General features: G+C 40.6%; 5 protein-coding genes across 5 annotated transcripts; 4 read left to right on the top strand and 1 right to left on the bottom strand.

The window, feature by feature from the left end:
* Nucleotides 1–298: 298 nt before the first annotated feature.
* On the top strand, nt 299–2,306 carry N7500_000391 (flavin-containing monooxygenase; the record flags this gene model as incomplete). Its single annotated transcript, XM_056671537.1, has 8 exons — nt 299–578; nt 634–923; nt 968–1,057; nt 1,138–1,354; nt 1,414–1,646; nt 1,712–1,914; nt 1,990–2,137; nt 2,193–2,306. 8 exons carry the CDS (start codon nt 299–301, stop codon nt 2,304–2,306), a joined length of 1,575 nt encoding a protein of 524 aa, XP_056537110.1.
* Nucleotides 2,307–3,876: 1,570 nt separating this feature from the next.
* Nucleotides 3,877–4,999, top strand: N7500_000390 (uncharacterized protein; the record flags this gene model as incomplete). Its single annotated transcript, XM_056671536.1, has 3 exons — nt 3,877–4,427; nt 4,488–4,847; nt 4,960–4,999. 3 exons carry the CDS (start codon nt 3,877–3,879, stop codon nt 4,997–4,999), a joined length of 951 nt encoding a protein of 316 aa, XP_056537109.1.
* A 717-nt stretch (nt 5,000–5,716) lies between these two features.
* N7500_000389 (NAD(P)-dependent alcohol dehydrogenase) lies at nt 5,717–6,874 on the top strand (the record flags this gene model as incomplete). The annotated part of the gene is made up of 3 exons (XM_056671535.1): nt 5,717–5,999; nt 6,059–6,485; nt 6,544–6,874. The coding sequence occupies 3 exons, from the start codon at nt 5,717–5,719 to the stop codon at nt 6,872–6,874; spliced, it is 1,041 nt and encodes a 346-aa protein (XP_056537108.1).
* A 921-nt stretch (nt 6,875–7,795) lies between these two features.
* Nucleotides 7,796–8,827, top strand: N7500_000388 (SDR family NAD(P)-dependent oxidoreductase; the record flags this gene model as incomplete). Its single annotated transcript, XM_056671534.1, has 5 exons — nt 7,796–8,205; nt 8,260–8,369; nt 8,437–8,459; nt 8,525–8,577; nt 8,638–8,827. 5 exons carry the CDS (start codon nt 7,796–7,798, stop codon nt 8,825–8,827), a joined length of 786 nt encoding a protein of 261 aa, XP_056537107.1.
* Nucleotides 8,828–15,186: 6,359 nt separating this feature from the next.
* On the bottom strand, nt 15,187–16,442 carry N7500_000387 (zinc-dependent alcohol dehydrogenase; the record flags this gene model as incomplete). Its single annotated transcript, XM_056671533.1, has 4 exons — nt 15,187–15,944; nt 16,015–16,171; nt 16,224–16,272; nt 16,318–16,442. 4 exons carry the CDS (start codon nt 16,440–16,442, stop codon nt 15,187–15,189), a joined length of 1,089 nt encoding a protein of 362 aa, XP_056537106.1.
* Between the last annotated feature and the right edge of the window lie 816 nt (nt 16,443–17,258).

Raw genomic sequence — 17,258 nt, 5'->3', positions numbered from 1 at the left:
GCCACCGCTCCCCTTTTATCATGTAGCCTTTCAGCCCATGCAATGCAAATCCATATCGGGAGGTCATCCTATATGGAATGTACATCATAAATATTGCTGGGTGCTACATGGAGTCGCATGCCTCGTTTGACCGGAGAGATCATGAATGAACGTGCAAGGGATCGTCATTGCATATAAGTATCACTTGGTAAACATCCAATGGCTCATAGATTTCGGAATATACGACCATAATTTATTTCACTACCCCTGCTTCTACGTACAGGCTGCACTTTCTTGCTTGCCTATTTTTCAATCTACTATGCCTCTCCTATCAAAACCCCCTTCATCAGTCATCATAATTGGTGGCGGGTTCTCTGGACTGGCGATGGCATGCCAGCTCCAGCGAACCTTGGACTTGGACGACTATGTTATTTACGATCGGAACAGTGGTATTGGAGGAACCTGGTGGGCAAACACATGTTCGTTCATCCCTCCGCCTGAATTCTCCCTTTGTTTATCAAGTGCTAATAGAGACTTGTGTGCCATGGAACAGATCCAGGATGTGGAGTTGATGTTCCGGGGATTTGCTATAGTCTTTCGTATGCTCCAAATCCCGATTTCACCAGGTTATTCCCCCTCAGTCTGAGATATTAGACTATATGCACCGGGTGGCCAGTCATTATGGGGTCTCTGACCACTTCACTGGAAATACGGAATGGGAGGGGGCGGACTGGCAGGATGAGAAACAGCTGTGGCTCGTGAGATTGAAAGATCTACAGACAGGAGACCAGTTTACGCAAGAGTGTCGGATCCTCATTTCCGGCGTCGGGGCCCTTGTTAATCCCCGAACGATGGACGTAGAGGGCTCTGAGACGTTTCAGGGTAGCATTATACATACCGCCCAATGGCAACACAGCGTTGATCTTCGCGATAAGCATGTCTCTGTAATTGGCAATGGAGGTGTGTCATCCTACCGTCTGTAATCCAGGGGGAATATTCTGACAGCTCAATAGCATCTGCATTACAGCTGGTTCCAGAGATAGCAAAAGAAGCCAAGTCGGTCACGCAGTTTATGAGGGTATGTACACCATTCTGATATAGCTTACTACATGTCCTCCACTATGCGGGAGCTTCTGGATAACATTTGCATCACTACAGAGCCCACAACACCTCGTCGAGAGCTCAAACTACGCGATTTCGCCATTTTGGCGATTCATGTTTCGCTACTTTCCAATCACTCTCTATCTTGCTCGATTTGTGATGTTTATTTACATGGAAGAATCCTTCCTCCACTCACAACCCAGTAGGCCAGGGCGCTTATCGAGGGCTAATTCTGAACGACAAAGCCGAGAGTATGTGCAGAGAACAGCTCCTAGTATGTACCACATGCCTTCATGGGTTGAGCAATATTTTCAAACTGATCAATCGTAACAGAAAAGTACTGGGACCTTTTAACTCCCACTTTCGATTTCGGATGCCGTGTGGGTATTTCTACATCTCTTCTCTCAGCCTGTACTGAAACGATCCTACAGAGACGTATTTTCGACCGGGCATACGCTGCGAGTCTGCACCAAGATAACCTCACTCTCACGAATGACCCCATCGTGAAAATCAAACCCACCGCCATCGTGACCGGCTCAAAAGAAGAGGTTTATACCGATGTCATTGTAAGTGGACATTTCAGTTCACTTGATACAACTGTATGACCGTGTAATTGAACTCCACCCTACAGGTTCTCGCCACTGGATTTGACTTGTCGCAATATGATATTGAAATCAAAGGTCGTCATGGAAAGACACGCGAGCAACACTGGCAAGAGGCAGAAGGAAAAGCCACCTTTAAAACAGTAGCGATGAGCGGATTCCCGAACTTTTTCTATATTCTCGGACCAAACTCGGGCCGCATCTACACTTCGACCCTCGCCATGATTGAAAGGTAGGCACCGCCCCCCCATTGAAATCGAGCCAATTCCTTCATATACATGCTAAACAATACTTCTAATCAATATAGTCAAGTTGATCTGGTGATCAATGCCATTCGTCCAATCATACTACGCCATGCGTCATCGGTTGAAGTGAGGACCGGCAGAGATAAGCAGTATCAAGACAGTCTGAATCACGCACTGGACAACACCATTTATAATCGGTCCTGCTCTGGTGTAAGTCTTACTCTTGTTCCCAAGATATAATGGAGCTGACCATATTTCCGCGTAGTATTTCTTTGATGAGGGTACGGGAAAGAATTGGTTCATATATCCATGGGACTCTGTTCATTTGTGGTGGGAGATGTATTGGAATGCGGAAGCTGGCTGGGAATATCACACATGAATGTAAATTTTCTCCGGGATAATGATATTTTTTCTCGCAAAAGAGAAATTTCAATAAGGATCATGGGAATACGAATTAAGCGAGTCATGTCACTTAGGACTGAATCTAGCTACATGAAAATCGATTGATCACTTTAATGACATACTTGGCCTTTTTGATATAGAATACTTGATATCATGAATCAAATACCTAAAGTGCAAGGCTACGCACCCTTTAAAGACTGTATTAGAGACGAGGTCCGTCGACAATATACACAGGGTTTTATAGCTCCCAACGATGATATTGTGTTGACTACCGGATCATGAGTGCCCCGGCTCTGTCGAAAGAATTTAGAAGTATAGAAGGTTGCACCATGGGACTCGAAATGTATGAGCTTGTGAACCGTATAGATGTCTGCTGAGACAAACCATGTGTTGGATGCCTCCATTCTTAGGCTTCAACCAGTTCGTTCCACCAACTGGTCTACATAGTCACCTAACTAGCTTGTAGATAATCCTCTTTCTCCATTCTTTGCTTTCCAGTACCCACCAACAATGTCTTCTGGTCTACACATGGCGCTTTTGAACACACTCATTACTAAAAAAATCAAACCTAATGAACAGGTTCGCGTGACAGAGTTATCACATTGCAGATCTTAGCTAAGGTTTGCTTTGACCTGTGGCGAGGTCACTTCTATAGAAATCAAAAAAGAAAGCATTCGTCTTACCGAGCATTAATGTTGGACAATTGAAAATTGAAGGTTTCCCTCAGCAGGGGCGAAATTGAAAGAAAAGAAAAGAAAAGAAAAGAAAAGAAAAGAAAAGAAAAGAAAAGAAAGAATATAATAGTAAGAGAGATAGTAAGGAGAAAGACATATTCCACCTTCTTTGGTATTCCCTCTGTCCTGTACCTCAGGGGAAGGTAACAGCATAAGATGGGATTCGTTAGAGAACTTGTTTACTGTGCTACCTTGGTCGGTGTGCAATCGGGCTTAGGGCTCTGGGTCAAAGCCATCGTTGCCTTCCTCGGCTCAGCAATTCTCGTTGCCACTCTTGCCCTCGCAGGCCTTCTGTTATGGGTATTGCTGGATAGCAGAAGATTAGTTTCGACTGCCAAAAATCCTAACACCGTTATTGGACGGCCTCTATTGTTTCCAGCCACGCTCACACATACCAGAGTCTCCCCGGTCAAGAATAAGTTCAGCCACCGGGTCTTCTTAGTTGGAATTCCTATAGGTCTCCGAGGACAGATAGGCCCTTTTTTGTCTATAGATCAAGATGGCTCAACGCTGCGCTGCGTCACATTATTAAGGCGGTTCTTTACCTGGTTTGCTTTTGATCCCGTGCGCTATTTACAACGTGGGGACAATGAGCATGGTCTTCGGGAGAAGTTGGATCGATTTTTACGTTCTCAGGTGAGCCCTAAAACACTGAAAACGGGCCATTTGGACTAAAAAGCTCGACAGAACAAAGATCCAGCCAGATGGCCATATGCGTACTTGTTGAGTGTGCCTAGCTTCCTGTGGTGGGAGCGCAGTGTGGTATCCTTCTGGTACCTTTACTCACCATCACGGGAATTAGATGCCATGATCATGGAGATAAACAATTCATTTGATGAAAAACGCAATGTCCTCTTCAAACTCGAACCTGAGTCTAATCAGCCCTTGACGGAAATCAACGAATTGAAGACGGAGCCAGAATATTTAGATGAGAAGAAGAGTGTTATGTCGCTTCCTTCATTGCCCAGTGCAAAATTCTACAAGGGTGTCTTCGAAAAAGGCATCTTTGCATCTCCATTTGAGAGGGTGGATACGCCAATTTCCACTCGGGTCATTGACCCCGTTCAGATATCATTGTTTAAACCCACTGCCGCTATTGCCAACGTTGTTTCTACTGACCTGGCGGGAGAAAGTAGAATGGTAGCAGGGCTCAGCTGTCGGGAACCACCCATCGACCCAGTCAACATGACCGCAGTCGATTTGGCTAAATACATCTTTCTGTGGTCATTCCACACCACCTTGACGACCCCCCGGATTCTCTTCCAGGCTCTCAAAATTCAATATATTCAGGGTTTGATGCAGATGATGGATCGGCCTACGATTCAGCCAGGCAGTATTGCGCGCCATCCAACCCCCATAGAGAGGTATGTACTGCTTTCTTATGAGGGATTATACCGTTATACACAATTTTAATAGATTGATAGGAGACTTGAGCCGTTTTGGCGTGCCTTCCTGTCCCGATGTGTCGAGAGGTTTCCCGAACCGTTGGAACTGACATACATCCCCTCCAAATCAATTTCCAATGATCATGTGTGCCTTGCCTCACCTTCGTCGAGCATCAGATTGCATATGGCAGCCAAAAGCCTGACTGTAGAGGCGGTTGATCCCGGTTTCTACGCGCGAATAGTCAACTACGCCGATATTTGGGATGGCATCTCGCATGAACAGAAGCAGGAAGAGAACCCTGCAGACGCCACCTCTAGTCCTCTCGTTGTATCAGATCTCCAGCTTCTTCGTAAGTTGGTCGTCAATTTCCAGCAGAGGACTCCAGACACCCCGGTCGGGTTAGGGTTGACTCTGGCAAATTTCCTTGCCTGGTGCCGTGGATCAAGGAGTCAGATGGACTCTTTCGTGCTATCTTCAACAGCTCCATTCCTCCACTCACGCTACACACAGTGTGTACTCCGCCTTGGGATACTGCATCGATTTGCCCTGAACTCTCAATCACTTCTATGGAGTTACGAGGTCCTGGCTCGGTGGATGCTTTTGGGCATAGCCCAATCAATATGCTCTATGATAGGTGCCGTTCCATCTAGCTATCTTTCCGTGGTCAGTGTCATCGTGTATTTTTTTCTTTGGAATATTGGGCGCGTTGCAGTCAATGCACAACTCTTCCCTTTGGGTTTTTGAATGAATCACTTACACCTTCGCATCCTATGACGCGGCCACTCCACTTGTTCGTACTACAAAGTCATATGTATTACTTCGTTGATCCCTACAAAAGAGTTTGACTAGAAGATGGTGACCACAGACTCAGCCAACCTAGCCTCGAAACGGAAACTTTGTCATAATTGACCTAGAAAGATCTACCTACTCAGTATACGCAATAGGGTATAGTCCTGATTACCTTTTCTCATTTATGTACTTTCTTGTTTGTCGTCTAACTTCGGGCATTGTTTGCAAAGTTCATGTCTCATGCACCAGATCCCACACAGCATGACTGTCATGAAGTTAATTTGGTTAATGGATTTATTCAATACTGACATGTGCGGGGAGTGAGCTGACATCTCATCGCCCCGTCCTACATAAACTAGCATCTGAATTACTCCTGAGATCATTGTGGTGGGCAAAAATATTGAAGCATCAGGACTCATTCTCACTGCACTTCGACGTCGGTCTGCCCTTGATCCTATCTGATTACCAGCACTATACAATGCAGGTTTCATTTGAAGTCTACCGCGGGTCGCCCGATGGCCACATTGTATCGGACACCACCACTCGAACACTAGGACCCACTGAGGTCTACATTGAAATCACGCACTCGGGCATTTGTGCGTCGGATAAGTTCTTTTGGAATACATCCCAGGTTCTCGGCCATGAGGGTGTTGGAATTATCAGACTCCTGGGTTCGAATGTGACCACAGTCAAGGTTGGCGATCGTGTCGGGTTTGGATATGTGCGCAAAGTCTGCGGCGCCTGTGACAATTGTGGAACTGGTTTGCGTTTCTCCATCCCCGCCAATATTGAAACCCGACATTCTAATACCTGCTATTAGGCTGGGATCAGTATTGCCGGAATATTAGGTTGTACGGTGACTGTGACTTTGACGTCGGCAGCTTCAGCCATGGCACCGTCTGGGATGTCAGTTGTGTCTTTCCGATCCCTGATGGTTACTTTTCTGAAGATGCTGCGCCTCTCATATGCGCTGGGGCCACAGTGTGGAACTGCTTGAGTCATTTTGGAGCTCGGCCAACAGATCGAGTTGGCATCATTGGCATTGGGGGCCTGGGTCATTTGGCTATCAAGATTGCTGCCGAGATGGGATGTCAGGTCGTCGTTCTGTCTCGATCCGACGAAAAAAAAGCGGACGCGCTGCAATATGGCGCAGACGAGTTTCATCTTCTAGATCAGATTGATCGCTCCTCTTTTCAGCGGTTAAATCATTTGTTGCTTTGTGGAAGTCACATGGGCGACCTGGCATCGTCAGTCTCCTTCATTGTTGATAAAGCAGCGAGTATATACTAACTTGATGATTGAAAGACTGATAACCCTCATGGATACCAAAGGGACTATTTATCCTTTGACTGTTTCTTTGACAGACACACCCGTCCCATTACTCCCCATAGACCACGGTGGGGTCCGAATTCAAGGAAGTTTCCTCGCCTCCCGACATGATCTTCGAGAACTGATCGAATTCTGCAATCGTAAAAAGATCAAGCCCACAATTGTGAAGTTTCCTATGACACCAGCTGGGATTGAAGAGGCAATGCAGAAATTGAGAAAGGGGGAAATAAGGTATCGGGCAGTACTGGTTCATGAGCCAACTCAGGTAGCAAATCAGGTAGTAACTCCGGTAGGATACAGCGATTGATATTTACACCCAGATAGGCAATCGATCTTTCATTTTGATAGATTTATTTATAGAGAACACTAGCGAAAACAGAGGTCACGGGCGACTAAGTGATTTAAATCTATACTTACTCTGCAAAAACCAATATATACTGTAGAGGGACACATGAGAAATAGCGGTGTAAGCTGACTGAGCGGAATACGTGTATTTAAGTGCTAGAAGCAAGAGAATAGAAGACTATCCCACCTTTCTTCTACAAACTACCCCTGGGTCCTTCTCCTATCCTCCGTTACTCAATAACCTGCACTGGTTTTGCTCTGGTTCGCAGACAGGCATTACTGCGCGCCGATGACAGCGCTCCCCACTACAATACTTATTAAATCTGAGTATATCGAAATTGAAGTATATTAAATCTAGGGATATCGAATAGAAGGATTTACTATTTTGATATCAGAGGGAAATAGATATTCGTAGTATCATAAAGTATAGAGGTAGAGAAATCAAAGAATAGTTAACATTAACATTGAATCTACAGTTAAAATAAGAATGAAGCCTCGGAGAAGGTGGTGATAAGGACGGTAATATTATATGGGAGGGTTATGCCGGGTGGCATACTTAGTCGCCCGTAAGGGGGACGCAAATCTGTCCAACACAGAAGCAGCGATGTGTAGTGATCTGCACCGTGTTCATATCCCCAGGTGTGGCCCACCATTTGAACAAATACCCGGGTGTGCCTGCGTCGATTCGAAAGAATGGCATAAATAAATAGCACTCCCATTTCCTCCCTGACCGAATTAAAGAAACTCATTGAATTACTGTCTTTGACAAATAAAAAAAAAGTCAGAGGAAACCACGTTTCTACGGTCTATCGCATATCCTGAGATGGCGACGCAAGTACATGGAATAGCCTTCATTACAGGCGCAGGATCAGGTTTGAATTCAATGGAATATCATTTGACATATGCTTCCGGTTTCTCACTTCCAATTATAGGAATTGGCGCAAGCACAGCGCGCAAGTTTGGCCAATGTGGAATCTCTGGGCTCAGTCTTGTTGATATCAACATCACTTCTCTTCGGAGTCTCAGTTCCGAGATTGCAGTGGCTTGCCCCGGCGTGAAAGTCCTTGTTCAACATATTGACGTGACAGACGAAAGCTCAGTTAATAAAGCGGTTGAGAAAACAGTGCAAGAGTTCGGAAAAATTGATATCGCCGTTCACGCTGCTGGGATTGGAGATTCCGGACAGCCAACTCACAACTCATCGCTAGACGGGTGGCAAAATGTGATTAATATCAATCAGACAGGGCTCTGGTTGTGTGAGAGGGCGATTATTCGGCAAATGTTGCAGCAGAAGTAAGATACGGCTTTCTCTTTCCCACTTTCTAATTCCTAAAGGGCATGAACTAGATCCCGGGGCATTCGTTACGGGAAAGGCGTCATTGTCAATGTTGCATCCACGTTAGGTCTGACGGCGGCTCACAATGCGGTTTTCCCATCATATACGGCAGCTAAACATGGTACGTTGCACTTATTAGGATGAGCTTGGTTGAAAACAGAAGACTAATTTGACTGATTCCACACCAGCCGTTATAGGGTTAACTAAATCGGTCAGTCAACAATTTAGCACCCCTTCTAGTTACATCAAATCATTATGAACTAACAGTTGAACCAGGACGCAAAGATGTACGCGTCCCATGAGATCCGGATCAATGCAGTCTGCCCGGGGTAAGTGGTACCTCATAGTCCCTTCTCATTTCGATTTTTTCACTAAAAGCAATTGGGCAGTTGGACACTCACCCCGATGACTGAACAATTCGTCAGCGAACCCTCGATGGAGCGCGAACTCAGCTCTACTCCCGCTGGCAGAATGGGAAAGCCAGATGAGATTGCGGATGCGATCTTGTTTCTCGCTTCGCCAATGAGTAGCTTTGTTTATGGAGCTGGGCTAGTGGTGGACGGAGGTTACACTCTATAAACTGTGTCTGTGTATTTTAATTTTACTTACACTACACGGTCGACTTCAAGTGAGAATTTTCTGAGGGCAATATCACTCCGAATGGTTGCAAATCAACTATGATTCCTAACAGTATGTGGAGTTTTACACGCATTTCAATCTAAGACGAGCCAAATTGCCATGAAAGTAGGAAGAATCTCGTACAGCCTCGCTTAAGAGTGCTTTGAGTGAACTCCTCGAGTCATACCGATATGTGATTAGTTTGATCAACTGTCGGATGCCATAGGCATCCAGGCATATAGATCAAACATGTTTGATATGCCGTCATGCTTGCCAGTATAAATAGGATCTCAGTGTCCTATTCATACTTGCTTTCTCTTCTTCTTCTTTCTCTCTTAGTCTTGCTTCTAGATAGAGAATATCATCATCTTCTCTATCATTAGGTTATAAGCGCCTTTTTATACTAGTTTAAAGACTCCTAGCACTCTTCTATACTAGTTTATCCAGTAGTTTCTTATCAAGGAACCATATCTCCTTATCTAGGAGAATCATTAGGATTTCTTATCAAAAGAGATCTATACCTTACTTAGTTTATACCTTATCGATAGGTAAAGCGAACTAAAAGTGAGGTATTATTCTCTTAATTTAAGATATATCTCTTAATATTAGAGGGAGTATACCAATTTATATAATTTAATCACTATAGAAAGCTTATAGAGTACCTAGGTACCTAGTATTCTAGGTACACTAGCCGATCTACTAACTAGTAGAACTAGAGGTTTATCGCTATTAAGGAACTAATCTCCTAGATAGAGCGAAGATCGATATTAATAAGATTAACGCCCTAGAATATAATATAATAAGTCTAAGGAGCTAGGAATTAAGAGTTAGAATAATACTTAAACTAATAGGATTTAGTGACCTAATTAAAAGTGAAATCCCTAGACTAGACTAAGTAGATCTATTATATATAAGATAGGTTTACTAGTTATTAATTATTAGTACTTAGCTATTCTTATAGGTTAATTAGAACCTATAAAGGTAGATTAAGAACCTTACTTATATCCTAGAAGAAGCTAATACTATATTCGACTAGATAATAAATATAGTTTAAGGTAGAGATAAAGTAGATAATATATATAATAAGTAGTAGAAATACTTTAAAATTAAGCGATTAAGCTTTAATACTACTTATAAGTTTATCCTTTAAATATAAAACTAATACTATATAATTTTAAGGTTTAAAGTTAGTCCCTATCCTTTCTAAATACTATCTAATATACTTAGATAGTTATATAATAAAGTCCTAAAGATTAGCTTTATTCTTAAAGAAATTAGTAAGGTTAAACCTAGTACTATTAACGATATAAAACTTAATTAATATCTTTAGGAAATCTAAGTAGCTACTAATCTTAATAGTATATCTAATACTAATTACTAGGCTAAATATAGATTAAAATTAAAATATAGTAGCTAAGGAGGTAATTATAGAGGCTATAGAGGAAGTAATAATAATAATACCTCTATACCTAAAGATAAGAATAAAGACTCTAAAAAGAAGAAAGGCCTTTATAATTAGCCTCTAGCTAGAAAGGATATTTATAAATACACTTATAAGAAGTATAAGGGTATATATAAAGATAAGAATAGTATATACTCCTACTATAGGTATAGTCTTTATCCTATAAAATAATATACCTATATCTTAGAGGTACCGCTAGCTTTATAGATAGGTAGTAAGTAGGTTTAGACCTATAGTATTACTATAAAGGCGGAAAATAGAAGTAATATAGTGTTACGGACCTATCAGGCACCCAACGACCCAAACTACCCCACCAGCATCATGGGCCATCGAGAGCCAATCAACCTAGATCACATGCAAAGGACACCCCGGCCAACCAGAAATCGTGTCACGTGATCATGCAGGTAGTAGACCGGTCGACGGTAGAACGATAGATTCCGCCAAGACAAATCTACCAAGCTACCATCTACCCAACTACCCCCAGGAAGACAGGAGGATATATAAGGACGTTCATTCATGTACTTAGTCTAGTTCTTTGTCTTCAATCCTACATTGTTACTTGTGCATACCTATACGGACTTACGACTCTTGACTAAGATATAACTTGACAAACACTACGAGCCAGACCAATACCCCGGTATAGATCTACTCGGCGCTCTACCTGGCATCGATTCCTCGACACGACTTCTAGGGACTTAGGCTGCAGTAAGGCCTGCGGATGAGGCAACAGCTCAGTGACGACAGACGTATCGTTGACGTGGGAAACCCGAGGTGTATTAAGGTAACTATACCCTGAACCGCCCAACCTAACCGTGACCAGTTAGCCAGTGCGTAACATATAGCTATTATAGTAGCTAGCCCTAATTTTAGGCTTAATAATTAGCTTTTAGATATAGGATCTAATAAAACCCTAATCTATAATTTTAATAATTTCTATACCTATTATTAAGATAATCTAACTACTACCTATATATATAAAGACTACTCTAGTAAGAGAGTTATCACTAAGGGATATAGAGAAATCCTAGTTAAAATAGTCCTATAGAATAGAATAATCTATTCCTTCTTAACCTAGGGTTATTTTAGCCCTAGAGATTATAGGAAACTTCTTAGAATATAGAAGCTTCTTTAAGATTAAGGTATATCTTATAATATAAGATCGAAATTACTTACTAATAGTAATAGAAATACTATTAGTTATACCAAAATAATATCTAGAGTTCTATATCTAGTTTTATCTACTAATTATAGCGAAGAAAGTAAATAAGATTAACTATATAATTTTAGTATTATTAACTAAGTAACTACTCTAGAGATATATAGATAACTAGGTTACACTAGAAAGGCGAAGATCTTATTAACTTTAAGCTATATAGAGGAACTTAGTAATAATAAAAGATATAGAAATAAGTACTTTAACTATAAGGCCTATTTTCTAGGTAAATTAAAGTAAAAGATCTCCTAAGATATCTAGGAATAAGTATAGGACACTATATAGAAGTTCTATATTAATACTTAGCTAATAAAGCCTATAGGTCTAAATAGGGAGAAATACTAGTTACTAATAGTCGATAATATAACTCGATATATTAAAGGGATTATACTTACTTGTAAGCATAATAGTAATTGTAAGATATATATTTATATACTATGGTGTGTGAGGATAAGATATGTATTTTACCGGTAGTATCTAAGAGAACCTTAGATATATTATTTACGGTAAACTATATTATGACTCACAATATATCGCCATAAATCTAGGATATCATAATGAAGTCATTCTATTATTAATGACTTTCTATGATATTCTATACTGCTAGAGCTTGCCTATATAAGGAATGAAGGATTCCTAGCTAGAAAATAATTATTCAATACAACTTTTCTTACCTCGCACCTATTATTATCTACTTAAGCTAAGTATAAACCTTTCTATATCTTATATAATACAATATTATATAAGATAAAGCTTACCTAATACACCTTCCCCTACAAAATATTATAACCTACTATTAGGCTATAATATTATTTCTGCTAAAGTGCTCATATAGATCTAATTAGATTTAGCTCTCGTAATAAGTAGAGAAGTTAATCCTAAGGGATACTCTTCTTATACCCTTAGTAAGAATCTAGCTCTTAGAAGTGTAGGGTAGAGTTTAGACTATACCTATAATACTATAATTATAAAAATTATTACCTATACCACTAGTGATAAAGCCTAATATCTTTCTAAAGAGTATAATTCCTATAATATAACTTCTAGGCATAACTAACGCTAGGGTAGAAGATATTACTAATATAGTTAAGTACTAAGCTCCTAGCGAAATAGAAGACTAAACTAGGAGATCTAATCTCTAAAGAAGACTTTAAGAATTAACCTTATAAGTCTTAAGGATAGGGAGTAAGATATCTAAAATAAAGAATTAGGTATTAGCTATTAAGTAAGAGATTAGATCTAGCGAAACTAGATCTATAGAGTTAACTCTATTACCTAAAGTATAAAGAAAGGGATATTAATATCCCTTCTCCTTACCTATAATTAAGGCTTAGTAAAAAGAAGAAGAAGAAGCCCTATAGTCTCTAATACTTTAAGAATAAAATAAGGAAATTATCTTAATCTCTTTAACTCCTAATCTAATCACTAAACCTATACCTTATTAGTTAAGATATACTAATATTAGTATACCGCTAGAGAGATATTATAACCCTAATTAAAAATACCTCTCTATTAAGTATAAGAAATAGGATAGAGATAGTTAGAGAGCTATATAAAGATTAAGATTAAGATTACCTAGGGATCTAATAGAAGCTAAAGGATCTATAAACACTATAGTAGATATTACTATACCTATTATATTTAATAATAAACCGCTATATATAAGGGATATCGATATTCCTATAATATATAAATAGGTAGAGAGATCTCCTTTCTAGATATACTAGAAAGAAACTATAGAGAAATAGCTTAAGGACCTTACCGCTAAATAAATATAGACACTAATCCTAAAACCTCTATAATTAAAAGTCCTTCTAGGATAATAGAGATTTATACTAAAAATAAATATAAAGGATTAAGTATATAGGTTTAAAGCCTACTAGATAGTCTATAGAAACTTCTAGGATAAGGATAGAGCGGAATCTTATACTCTAGTAGTTTCCGAATATATAATTAAGGTTATATTAACACTTATTATAATATATAACCTTAGATAGAGATAAGTTAATTTTATAGCGGTATATCTTAATACTTTAAGAGAGTATACTAAGGTTATCTATATAAGGTAACTAACTAGATTTAAGTACTCTAATAGGATCTCTTACTTATTAAACTAGGTACTATTTAGGCTTTAGGATAGTGCCTACCTTTAGAATAAAGATATAGATTCTAAGCTTTAATAAATAGGCTTTTTACCCCTAGGTAATAACCCTTATATCTATATTAAAGGAAAAGGGATAGGCCTAATAATTATAATAATCTATATAGATAATTTTATTATCGCTATACTAATAGATATAGAGATTTAAATAGTAGTTTCTATACTTTAGAAATACTATAATATAAAGGACCTTAGTAAACTAAAATAGTATTTAAACTATACCTTAGTTAGAGACTATAAAAAGAGGATAATCTCTTTATTATAGAGTATCTATATATAAAAGGTCCTATAGATATTAGGCACTCTAGGTACTAAGGATATTCCTTTACCTATAGGATAGAGAGAAACTATAATTAAAGAAGATTTAGAGGCCTTACTTAATAACGATAGCTTTAACCACTATTAATTAGTAGTTAGAATACTTAATTAGCTAGTAGTTAAAACTAGGCCTAATATTCGCTTTATAGTTATAAGACTATAGTACTAATTAGCGAAACTAACACTATATAATATAGAGGTACTTTATTATATTATTAAATATCTTCGCTAATATCCTAACCTAGGAATTATCCTTATAAAGTCTAATAAACTATAATTTTTAGTATATTCTAATATATTATATACCGATTAGTAGGATAGTAAGTTAATAGAAAGTATTATCTAGTTTTTCGCTAGCTCTCTAGTGATATAGTTTACGAAGAAATAGACTATTATAGCTAATTCTACTACTATAGTAGAATAGTATATACTCAATTAGCCTAGGAGGGATACTATATAGCTAAATAAAGTGGCCGATTCGCTTTAATTACTAAGGCCTAATACTATAGTTATTTACACTAATAGTATTAATTCGTAGCTTCTACTCTCTAAGAAAGGGGGTAGATCCGCTAATCGCTAGCTTTTATTAAGATATTTCTTCGTTAAGGATACTGTTGTATAGGGTTATATTAGTATACATAGGGTGGAATCTAAACACAATATAGCTGATAGGTTCACTAAGGTATTGGCGAAGGATTAATTTAGGATTTTTATATAGTAGCTAGGTTTAGAATGAGAGGGTTCTTTTTCGCTTTATTTTCATGCTTCATCTATAAGGGGGATGTCGGATGCCATAGGCATCCAGGCATATAGATCAAACATGTTTGATATGCCGTCATGCTTGCCAGTATAAATAGGATCTCAGTGTCCTATTCATACTTGCTTTCTCTTCTTCTTCTCTCTCTCTCAGTCTTGCTTCTAGATAGAGAATATCATCATCTTCTCTATCATCATCAACAAGATCGTAGAGCTGAGAGCTTCTTGCCCATTAGACCAGTAGGGCGAGCGAAAAAAACGTCGCTCTAGAAAAAGTCATGATGACCAGAATCCATAACATGCAAACGCACTTTATATGATCATCCCTGAAGTACTACAATCGTAAAAGAAATTGAGAATACCATCTTCTAGAGAGCAATAACTCTTGTGAAATACACAGCAGAAGGCTTTCACTCAGAAAGATCCAACACAACCCGACCCTGTAATTTCCCCTCCTCAATCTCCTTAAACACCTCAGTCAAAGCATCCATCTTCTCCGTCCGATAATGCACCTTAATGATACCTCTCGCAGCAAACTCCATAGTCTCAATAGCCTCCGCCCGACTCCCAACGGCAGACCCCGTAATGGTCCATTGCTTGGTGACCATAGTAGACGGGAACGCCGTCGCAATAGCCTGCGGCTCATTCTCTGGAAGGCCCACACAGACCAACGTACCATTGAAACGCAGCAACGGCAGCGCCTGCGCATATGCCGCATTTACAGCCGTGCAGACAATTGCCGCGTGAGCGCCCAGCCCACCCGCTAGTGAATGAACATGTTTCGTCAGTGCGACGCCTTGATCGTCCTTTGGGAACTGCGTGATATCCACGAAATGATCTGCTCCAGATTTCTTGACCAGTTCCTCTTTGCTGCCGTGGTCAATTCCGATGACGCGCAGGCCCATGCCGCGGCTCGCGATCTGCACTGCAATGTGGCCCAGACCGCCGCCGGCCCCGGAAATCACCACCCATTGGCCGGGCCGTGCATGGCTGCGCTTCAGTGCGGAGTATACAGTTACGCCGGCGCAGAGGAGTGGTGCTGCGGCAGCCGAGTCTAGTCCATCTGGGATGGGGGTGACGTAGTTTGCAGGTCCTAGTGTATATTGCTGGAATGTGCCTGGAGTATAATAGCCGGAGATTTTTTTGGTTGAAGCACAGTCCGTCGGCGCTGGCTTGGCAGGGTTCTGGATGGGGATGATGTTAGGTTCGGAGAATTTATATTGAGGGAGTATACATACGGCAGTTTCCGCATGCGCTGGAAACCCATTTGACGCCGACTCGGTCGCCGATCTTCAGGTTTGAGGATTCGGTGCCTGCACCGAGCTTGACCACCGTACCGACGCCTTCGTGGCCGCCCACTTGGCCTGGCTGGGTTGGGTATGGAAATCCGGTCCACTGAGGGGTCTTCGTTAGTTCCTGAGATATAGCAAATACGATGCACGCATACTTTATTGGTCATGATACTAAAGTCCGAGTGACAAACGCCCGAGTGTGTTCTATTATTGTCAGTACTGTTGTGTCAAAAGAGCGATCAGACGTACAGATTGATCAAAACTTCACCGGCACCAGGCTCCGGAACATCGAGTTCCACAACCTTTGTCGAAACCGTCCCAGGCTGGTCATAGATGACGGCCTTTTGCTTGGTGGGGATTTCACGAACGGTCATAATGACTGGTCACTGGTGATGAAGGAAATGAGGTTGGATCTTGAACTATGAAATCAATTTCGATCTTGTTTTCAAGACTAGAGAGATTTCTACAGAGAAAACGTCTGATTCAATGCTGGAATGACTCTTAAGTGCATTCACGCCAAGTAATAAGAGCGGAGAAAGTAGATCAAATGTGGAGAGTCTGAGCTCAACCGCGGGGTTGAAGGCGCTCGGATTGATAGATCATTGGCACACGCTGGCTAATGCAGCGTGCACACGGATGCATGCGGTGCATACCTCGGAAGCTGGCTATTCAGTGCATTCGAATGTAGTTGGTGCCTAGGTGAATTGAGTAGTGAGATGCGGAGTCATAGAACCTCAGTTCTACTAAGCCGGGTTACGTATTTCTTTATGTACATTACGAAAGAAATATTAGACACTCAGGTATTCAATTCAAAAACCAATTTGAGGTGAAAATAGCTAGGGATTATATGTATCAAATAGTTTGTCATGTTTCTTGTGTGGATTATGAACAGAGTCTCTTTATTTTGACCCAATTCCATCATGTGAGCAGAACAGCATCGTCATATCCTTCTAGATCCTGCAAAGAACCTCCGAGACCTCGGCATATTAGTGACCACCCCCTAAAATCGTCGGAAATGTAGTTTTCCACGAGCAGAGCAGTACAAGGCTATGTGGGCATATACCCGTGGACAGCTTGGCTTATCCTTTCTCGAGTTGGCCGTATACTGGTACAATGAAGCTGCATCTTCGCCTCTTCTCCTGTATATTCAGGAAACTAGAATATAATTAACTCAAAGCACAAATGTAATC

The sequence above is a fragment of the Penicillium coprophilum genome (genome assembly GCF_028826855.1).
Source record: "Penicillium coprophilum strain IBT 35676 chromosome Unknown utg000001l_segment0_segment0, whole genome shotgun sequence".
In the NCBI taxonomy this organism is placed as follows: domain Eukaryota; kingdom Fungi; phylum Ascomycota; class Eurotiomycetes; order Eurotiales; family Aspergillaceae; genus Penicillium; species Penicillium coprophilum.
This window is presented reverse-complemented; position numbering and strand designations above follow the sequence as displayed.